General features: G+C 36.6%; 1 protein-coding gene across 1 annotated transcript; it reads right to left on the reverse strand.

Moving 5' to 3' along the window:
• Positions 1 to 1,888: 1,888 nt before the first annotated feature.
• ttr (transthyretin (prealbumin, amyloidosis type I)) lies at positions 1,889 to 5,799 on the reverse strand. Its single transcript, XM_079584568.1, has 4 exons — positions 5,677 to 5,799; positions 3,551 to 3,690; positions 2,613 to 2,748; positions 1,889 to 2,124 (listed from the first exon to the last, which is right to left on the reverse strand). The coding sequence occupies exons 1-4, from the start codon at positions 5,740 to 5,742 to the stop codon at positions 2,017 to 2,019; spliced, it is 450 nt and encodes a 149-aa protein (XP_079440694.1). The 5' UTR covers positions 5,743 to 5,799; the 3' UTR covers positions 1,889 to 2,016.
• Positions 5,800 to 10,242: the final 4,443 nt, after the last annotated feature.

A 10,242-nucleotide genomic window follows, 5' to 3' on the forward strand; every position in this document is an offset into this window, starting at 1 on the left:
ATTCTGAGTCTGATATCTTCAATTGGTCTAAGGGTGACCGGGTGTATTCAGGGTCCAAAATAACTCTTGCCAAGCACCAAATGCGTTATTTTTTTTGTTTGTTGAATAAATAGTTATCCGCTTTTATTACAGGCAAGCCACAAAGACATTATTTGTTAATGTTTAAGTTGACATTGGCTTGGTGTGTCACAACCTTTAAACAATGTCAAAGAGCTTGAGTGCAAAGACTACAGCTGACTGCCAACTAGCATGTGCGTTCTGCATTTGCGTGCAAGTAAATAATTACTGTATATATAGACGGTATCAATAATCTATATTCTTCATTCATTAAGAGAATCCAAAACTAGGACTGCAGATAAACAAACTAAACAAAGCTTACCATTTTGAATATCAATCATGTTGATTGCTCTCTCCATTCCATGCGGCTCATGCAATGAAAATAAAGAGTTTAGCCTGGTACCACCAAAGTGGAGTTTTTCGTTCTTCATTCTGTTCATTCCTTGTCGCCTCTGGCTTGCTCACTGAGAGATTAAAACGGTTGATTTTCTAGAAGCTTCCTGTTTATATTAAGTAATTTTCGACCAAAGTCTTTACAATGATTTAAGTAATTTTCTTCCCCTTAAGGAACGTCATCATGTTATAGCAATTCTGCCTGAAATCAGAGATGTTAATTAAAATTTCCCTGCATTTTTCAACATTGCCACTTAAATGACTTCTACTGGTAATTAAATTTGTAAAATGTTAAACTCACATTAGACTCTCTGATAACTGCCTAATTTTTACTTAAGACACCTGATCACCTGAATCTTCATTTATGCGTTCTGAGAATTGTTTACTCTTCTTAATGACAAACCAACCTTTTTCTAATCCCTTACATTCTCCCAAGCATCTTTTCAACTGCAACATCCAATCTTATTTTAATTAGTATATATTTTTAAATCACTTACTCTTGCTTTGAGCAAAACATATATTTAAATCTCTTCAAGGGATAGTTCACAGTAACATGTTTTTGTTAATCTTGATTTCTCATAACATGTGACTTTTTTGGTCAAAACGGAGTGAACTGCGAGTATCATGAACTCGCACGTCTTGCAGCCTTGCGCAGAAGACCTACGGCCAAGGTCAAGAATTTTGTTAAATAGGCTAATGCATACAATTAGTTTGTTTTTCAGAAACCTCGAATACCCAGAACACTTGGAATATATGGCATGTGTCGCATGAGATCATTCCGTGATACTTTCGCATCTTTTTAAAAAAGCTTGATGCTGGTTGCTGATCACTGCCATCATATGGTCAAACGCGAGTGGGACTTTTTTTCCTCCTTTTGTGGTCCATAAAAAATGGGCTTATGGCAGTTGAAGAACACCAGGGTAATTGTTTACTTAATTTTCATTTTTGGGTGAACTATCCCTTTGCCTTTGAACGCTCAGACATGAGTCAATGTGGCACTGATGTGCTGTAACATAGCCTACATTATATAACACTTTAGTTTAAATACAATATAACTATATCTTAAATAGATCCGTTGTGTGATCGTTTTATATAATCATATCGCCTGCCCTAAAATTTGCTCTATGGTATACAATAAAAGGCATTATTGACCCAACAGTACGACTTTCTGTAAAGCCGCGTTGAACCGATGTGTATTGTGAAAAGTGCTATACAAATAAACTTGATTAAAGAGACAGCAACATAATGCATGGTTTAAATTGAATTGAATAATTGCCAGACTCTTACTGAATTTTACTATAGGCCTAAAATGTTTATCTAGGATGCATAAGCGTTTTTGGACTAGGCGTTTTTTAAATGTGTGTATTATTCCTTGAATTATATTCGCAAATGTGCAAGCTAAAACGTCAGTAATCGATTATTATGATATATTTTTTTAATGTAGTTTAATCGCTTGTAATATTTCTCAACCTGGCATTACAAGGTGTTGCAAGGAGTTAATCTTTGACCCTGGATGTAAAGTAATTTCTCTGTTTAAGTTGATGTGGACCAACTTTCTGTGTGATGTCAATCATGTGCTTTGACGACCACAGCTGTTGTGGTGTACGAGAAGGGGCTCAGAAGAAGAGCCAGAGTGTAATGCCGATGCCCCTCCGCATGAGCCTCAAACACCACCTGCAAAAACACACAAGAGCCACTGAGAAACACCTTCAAACACAAACACACCTGAAAGACAAAAGGGTCTTTACTCATGCGTATATCTGGCACGTCACTGACTCTTTTATGTCAGTGTCTGTGTGCTCTGTATGTCTGTTCATGCATGCATGCGTTGTCCTTGAATGCTCTGTCCTCTTATCTAAAACTCGTCCATTTACTGTGTCTATAGAAAACAAGATATAGGTCCTTAAATATTTACCTCCCCACAGTTAATTTAGCTCTTGGTTCACATCCAAGACAATCATTCGGGGTATTCATTTAAACATATTTGCTGCAAGAGTGTATGCAAATCTATAGATAGCTCTTAAAAAGGATAATTAAAAAATGATAGAGTAATCCCAAGTCATCCTAATGTTGTATCCTAATGGTGCCTTGATACAACAATAACCTATCACTTAGCAACCAATAAATACTCATGAATATAGAAGTGTCATCACAGCCCTTACATCAGCCATCTGGTGGAATGGTGTGTGACCCTCTTCCTTCCAGTAGGCTTTAGTGTCAAACTCCACCCGATACACACCAGGAGTGAACTCTTGCTCAGTGATCAAGTTGTGCACCTCACCAGTCATATCCACTTTCCTGTGTAAGAGGAAGAGCATGACAGCAACCGGCAAGAGGAACCATGCGGATGTGACTAAAATGAAAATGTGGAGCAGAGTAAATAGAGCAGGCAAAACTTTCCAGCCCAATCTCCTGAAAGTGTGTAGGCCTATCTATACCACGAATGTTATTTATACGGCAAAAATTGTTTTTGCATGCATATAATATGCACTTTATGGCGTGTAATACGCACGCGCTCCCCACCCCTAATCCTATCCAAGGGTTTTCAGTGCGTATTTACGCAAAAACTATTTTTGGTGTATAAATGGCACGAGAAATAACATTTGTGGTATAGATGCGCAGTTTCATGAGATCGTGTTGACCTTTCCTACAAAGGCAAAATGCACTAACTTTGCCAACACTGGAACTAAACATTTTTGAATTCTCATTTGAATTAAAGATGGATCAAAATGTATATATTTTCACACTCTTTTCTTTACACATGTTACACAATTGCTTTGCTAGCACTTCTTGAGTTACAAGGACTTGAATTTCTCATTTGTAAGTTGCTTTGCATAAAAGCGCCTTGCTAAATGTAAATGTAAAATGTGAATGTCAAAACGGACATTGCTGAAGTCAAACTGAGCAAGAATAGAAGCAACATTCCCGTTAAAAATGACTGACTATTTGTGAAAAGTTTCAGTCATCTGTCCGCTGGGTTCTAATAGGTCAGATTAAATATTTTAAATTATTGATTTAATTATATTATATATAGTATAGAAATTATTATTGTATACTAGAATTAGTATAACATAGAGCATGCTGGTTAGTGTGATCTTACCCACTGGCAATCTTTTCCCATGCCCCACTTTGTTCTTGGCGATACACACCCAGAGGAATATTTCCAGCGGGAATCCCCTTCACTGCATCCAGGATCTTTACCGTCAGGGGGCAGTGAGCGTCTGAACCACCATGAAAACCCTGGAACACATTCAAAGCGGCTCACAATCGATAAGCATTCAAATGCTCCTTAGTTTTTCTGTCTAAGCATGGTGCTTAGTCTTTTTTTTTTGTTAGGCTTTATGCTTTTTGTTTTGTTTTAGGCCTGAAAACAGATTTTAGTGCTTCAGTTGATCATTACTTTAATGATCTCGTCTTAAAGGGATAGTTCACTTTGAAATTAATTTTTGATATGTTTTAGCTTACCTCAAGGGCATCCAATATGTAGGTGTCTTTTGTTTCCACAGTATTTTCAATTTTGATATTTTTAGGTCAAACCGTTGTTGTCTGACAGTCATATCATGCAGGTCTATGGGGTCCACCTCAAAGAGCATGCACAGAGAAGTCAAAATTAAACATGATTTAATGACTCGTAAATGTAAGTACACATTGATGGCCTAAGACACGAAACGAGCGGTTTGTGTGAGAAAACGAACAGTATTTATATCGTTTTTACCTCTTGTAATCACAGTCACGTCCAAGTGATCTGAGGGCGCGGGCGCTTCCTTCTGTGTGACGTGTACGCAGACTGGTGCATAGATGTATATACTAGATGTCGCATTAAAGACACTCGTTCCAATGAACTGCCGTAGCCAAGGCGACATCTAGTGTATACATCTATGCACCAGTCTGCGCACACGTCACACACCAGGATGCGCTCGCGCCCTCAGATCACTTTGGACGTGGCTGTGTTACAAGAGGTAAAAACGATATAAATACTGTTCGTTTTCTCACACAAACCGCTCGTTTCGTGTCTTAGGGCATCAATGTGTTCTTACATTTACGAGTCATTAAATCATGTTTAATTTTGACTTCTGCATGCTCTTTGAGGTGGACCCCATAGACCTGCATGATATGACTGTCAGACAACAACGGTTTGACCTAAAAATATCAAAATTGAAAATACTGTGGAAACAAAGACACCTACATCTTGGATGCCCTTGAGGTAAGCTAAAACATGTCAAAAATTAATTTCAAAGTGAACTATCCCTTTAAGATGAACCACTTGTTGAATTTGTTTGTAAGTTGCTTGGGATAAAAGCGTCTGCTAAATAAATACATGTAAAATGTAATGGAAGTAGATGTATCAGCACAGAGCCGTTTGTTGGGTCAGTGACCACCTGGACGTACAGTTGTGTATGTGTGTTTTCCAGGTATAGAGTGTACTGCAGCACTATGGCAGAGTCCAGATAACCTTGCAACCTATGTTAACCTGTCCAACAACAGAAAGTACCTTGTCTCACCCAGAAGGGGCCAACTTAGGAGACATTTTATCTTTCAAATACATTTCATAGATTTTGATGCAATGCCAAGTTAAATATAACTTAAAGGTGCTGTCATTTAACTTCACAGCCTCTTTCCAAAATCACGCTCTTCAAAGACGTCAGCAGACCTGTGCCATGCAAAATGAGGCAGAAAGCGTTTTTGATTGGCTATTCTCAAGAGCTTAAACCAGCACATTTAGCTGAAACAGAGCCTATGGCTGCCACAGACAGTTGTGACCTCTCATGTAGCTACTGTTAGATACTATGAGACATTTTACTAATAAATAAATACCATTTATGTTGACTCTTAAAAATAAGGGTTCCAAAAGGGGAGTTTGACAGCGATACGAACCATTTTTTGGTTCCCCCCAACAAACGTTCAGTTTTTAAAAGTAAAATTTTTCTCTTCGTATGAAGAACATCTTAATAATCTGAAAAATCCCTTTTCCACTTAAAGAAACGTTAGTAAGTCAGAAAGATTCAATGGACGTTAAAGGTCATTTATTTTTAAGAGTGCGGTTAGAACTCCATATAAGATATGATACGTGACACACAACATGTAAGACTGCATACAATTTCTTTCTCTCTTAGCAATGAACTGGTTACTTTAATGATACTAAAATATTATTTGAGCCCTAATAAAAAAATATAAAAAATGTGCCAGTTTCTGTGGTAGCTCTATTCTATAGACAATTGAACTTACCACTGGAGCACATCTACAGAAGGCAAACAGAGATGGGAGAAGCACACAAATCACTGCTTTAGCCATGTTAGAGCACAACTGTGGGAGATAACACCCAAAATGCCCTTTATACAGTTGCCGACCCTGTCATCAGATGACCCGAGGGGGTGTCTGAGGCGCCCTGTTGACACAGTAAATAAACAGGGGAATGAGTAACTCCATACAATTTGGTTAATCCAGTGGAAACAATCAAGGGCATCAGCCCATATCTATTAAACAGCACCCCTGTCCTTGGAATTTGTGCATTTCATGAATGCTAATTCCCAAAGTTCCTCCATTCTGTATGAGATCTGATTCATTGTCTGTTTACTTTTTAAGGACCTTAATTCAGGCCCACTGGTGAAATATTTCTGGGCAGCACAAATTTGAGGGTCTGAGCTATTATTATTATTAACAGTTCAAAGAAAGTGTACAGATACCCATTGAGAGGCGAGTGCACACTTGTTTTTTTTAAACATATTTTCATGAGTAGCTGTATTGCTCAAGGCATTGAATCTATAAGTGGAGAACAGCAGAATTCCTTTGCTTATGAGCAGATTCATAACAAATTCACAACTGGCCCGTGGTTGGGTCATACAGAAGTCAACCTCATTGTTCTTTTAAACAAATTTAGGCACATCAAGGAAAAGGAAAAAACAAGGGGAAGGAAAAAGGTTAAATAAATCTAATTGGTGCCATTGTATCTGCGAAATGCTGGCTTGTTTGTCTCATGCACAGAAAGTGCAACTTGATTGCACTGATGAAATTTGGATATGGTAATAGATTATTTTTGTTAGGGAGCTGCTTTTAAACTTTATAGCCTGCCAAACTACAAGCTATAATAATGATGTGTAGTAAAATTAGAGTTTTGAATTCAGTCAATTAGTATGACAATACCAAATTTCAACATGTAAATTTACATTAAACGCAACAAAAACATCGAAATTTCGGCAAGTCGATAGTATGTGCAGAGTTCAATATAGGTGAATAATTATTTTGAACCTGTTGATTTACATGAATTATCTGAAGCGATTCACTAAATCGAACCGTAAAGTGCTACATATGGATGATGCGTTCCAATGCTACACAATGAGACAGACCACGGTTTAAAATGAATCGATTCGCTATAATCAACTGAACTTTCCAACGCAACATAGAGAGAGGAATATTATTTAACCAATTTACTAGGATGAATAAGACTTTCCACCGCGACATACGAGGACCAATAGGGTTATGCAATTTACTTTCCAGGGTTATTTTTTATTTATTTCTATAGCGCGTTACACAATACAGATTGTTTCAAAGCAGAAAAAAATACGGTAACACTTTACAATAAGGGTGCACTAATAAGCATTAATTCATGCTTAACTAATGCACAGATAATACTGAATTAATGTATTACTAATGATTATCTAAGGAGCTATTCATTAATGATTGCCTCATTAGCAACTAATGAAGAGTCTGTCTGGTTAATATATTAGTTCATATATGAATTATTAATTAAATGTGTAAGTGTGTATTAATTCCATAATACCTTATTTTATTAACTAATAGTGTTAATTAATTTGTTAATTACCACAATGAGCCAAAGCCTTATATTTCAACTTCCAGATAATACAGGTAAACTAATATGCATTAATACATTATTAATTACAGCATTAGTAGTGTGTCAATTACTACAATGTTTTTGGAAACCAGTGTTTAATAAACCGCTTTTATAAACTCTAGTGATGGTCATTAATGATTAATTAATCATTAGCTAACAATCATTATGTTGTGACTTTACTTATTGAGGCACATTATTATTAACTTATCATAATGGTAGTAATTGACACACTACTAATGTTGTAATTAATAATAATGCATATTAGGCTCATTATGGTAATTAACAAATTAATGAACACTATTAGTTAATAAAATAAGTGATTATGGAATTAATCCACAATTACATATTTAATTCATAACAATTCATATATGAACTAATATATTAACCAGACAGACTCTTCATTAGTTGCTAATGAGGCAATCATTAATGAATAGCTTAGATAATCATTAGTAATACATTAATTCAGTATTATCTGTGCATTAGTTAAGCATGAATTAATGCGTATTAGTGCGCCCTTATTGTAAAGTGTTACCAAAAATACATAGTCTATATTCATTTTAAAAGATATAAAAAAAAAAAATCAATATATTTTTTGGAGGATCATGCCTATTCTCGAGGACATGTAACGGAGTCGCCATGGAAGCGAAAGAAAGAATTAAAACGACAACGCAACAGGCAAATCATCAAGACCAAAGTTAATAGTCAATATTGGAGTGGCTTTTCCAAGATGGAAAGAGCTCACGAGGAGCAAGGATTTTAAGAGGGACGTCGAAGTTGCCTGCTTTCTTGTTATTCAGCCTAGACAAAGGGGAGCTGGAGCGCTGCTGGTATCCCTTGTATCCTCTGGTGCTCTTGGAAGGGTTACATGTTCATAAGAAAGAATTGGAAAAAAAATCCAAGTCCAGGCACTCAGTAGGATGCAAAAGTTAAAAAGCCTTTATTATTTTTTGGGCTAAAGCATTAAAACACCAACGCGTATCGGCCCACTGGCCTTCATCAGGGTGTTTGTAACAAACAGACAGAATCAATCAATACTTATAGTTGGATTGATTTCAGGTGTGCTACTCTGGCACTTGCAACACAATTTTTTGGCCAATAGAGGCAATAGTTCAGGTAATGTCTAATGCCAAAGGTTAAATACAATTACAAGGCAAAATAAGAGATCTCCAAGTGGAAAAATAGGAGTGACACCAAACATCTACTCCACACAATATGCCCCAAAAGTCAATAAATGTGAATAGGCTTACCCATCATAATTCTAAATCCACAGTCAAGATGGTTCTGGATGACTAGTGGCCTAGTAATTCAGCCTATTTGTGTAAATTCGCAGTTTTAGCTTGGCTAACTATTAATAGATATGGTTGTGCATAACGCTAGAACGACGTCTAGGTAGGATACTTTTCCTCGCGTCAATGAAGACTCATGGACAAAGTCGAACTGAAAGCCAATGTTAATCTTGGAATAATACAACCCTTGAAATAGGAGGGGCTAGAAAGTAATATTCAGTCGGTAGTCATATACAATTTCACCGCTAGATGGGAGAAAATCTCACACAGTGTAGCTTTAAGTTAAAAAAGTGTTTGTGTCAGGAATAAGTGCCAACTTACTTTGAAAGGACAGGATGCTTCTGGACTGGCTCATTTTTTCTCAATATTTCCTGATGAGACCACATGAACATGATAGTTGCAACTGTCAGACATGCTCTGATCATAGTGATTCACACGATCTTAAATCATAAGTGACAAAGTAATGTTTGCGGAAAGTTGTCATTCTCATTCTTCAGCTCATACCCTGTGGCATGAGGACTCGTGTTAAAAGCTGGTAGGTTTATGACTGCATTTAAAAAATGCTGGTTAGGCAGGTTTCAGCTGGTAGCGTGAAAAGAGAAAATTTAATTTGTTTTTGAAAAAGCTCCTCGGGCTTAACGGGAATGCTGTCAAGCTAACAACACATGACTCACAACTGTAACACTTGAAAAACAAGACTCCGCAGAACTGGAGCTTTAAAGGACTTTATTAAAGACTATTGTTGGAAATCCTAATAATAAGATTTTCATTGATTCATGCAGTAAAAAAATCACCACTGGATAATCACCAGAATCACTACTATTATTAGTATGAAATTAAACGAGAAAACAGACGAGCCACAGTGTACAAACATACATTTTGGAAGTTGATAACCCCCCACCCCCACCCCCACCCCCCACACACAATACCACACCCCACACACACAGACACACCTGCTATTTTATTGATGGTATAAAAAAATATATAATTACAGAAAACATTCAAAAATTACGTTCACAGTTACGTGTTTGAAGAATAATCAAATCGAACATTTCCTTAATGTTTGCTAAAACAAGAATTTAAAACCCATTTTGTACATTTTATTTTTCATTTTAAACATTCAGAGTACATAAACAATTACATTTTCATAACTTAAAGGGTTAGTTCACCCAAAAATGAAAATAATGTCATTAATGACTCACCCTCATGTCGTTCTAAGCCCGTAAGACCTCCGTTCATCTTCGGAACACAGTTTAAGATATTTTAGATTTAGTCCGAGAGATTTCTGTCCCTCCATTGAAACTGTATATACAGTCTACTGGCCATGTCCATAAAGGTAATAAAAAGATCATCAAAGTAGTCCATGTGACATCAGTGGGTTAGTTAGAATTTTTTGAAGCATCGAAAATACTTTTTGGTCCAAAAATAACACAAAATAAGACTTTATTCAGCATTGTATTCTCTCCCTTGTCTGTTGTCAATCCTTCACAGTTACACTGATGGCGTAAGACGCTGATGACGTGTATTTCTGGTGCGCCCGAGCTTCGTTTACAGTCTGAGGGAAACGCACGCTGTAAAAGTGTCTCATCCGCGAAATGCACATTTACGCACCATTTAAAAAAATGATATCCACGCAAACAATGTAGAATAGCTTGA

Source organism: Phoxinus phoxinus (genome assembly GCF_949152265.1).
Source record: "Phoxinus phoxinus genome assembly, chromosome: 16".
NCBI classification, from domain to species: Eukaryota; Metazoa; Chordata; class Actinopteri; order Cypriniformes; family Leuciscidae; genus Phoxinus; species Phoxinus phoxinus.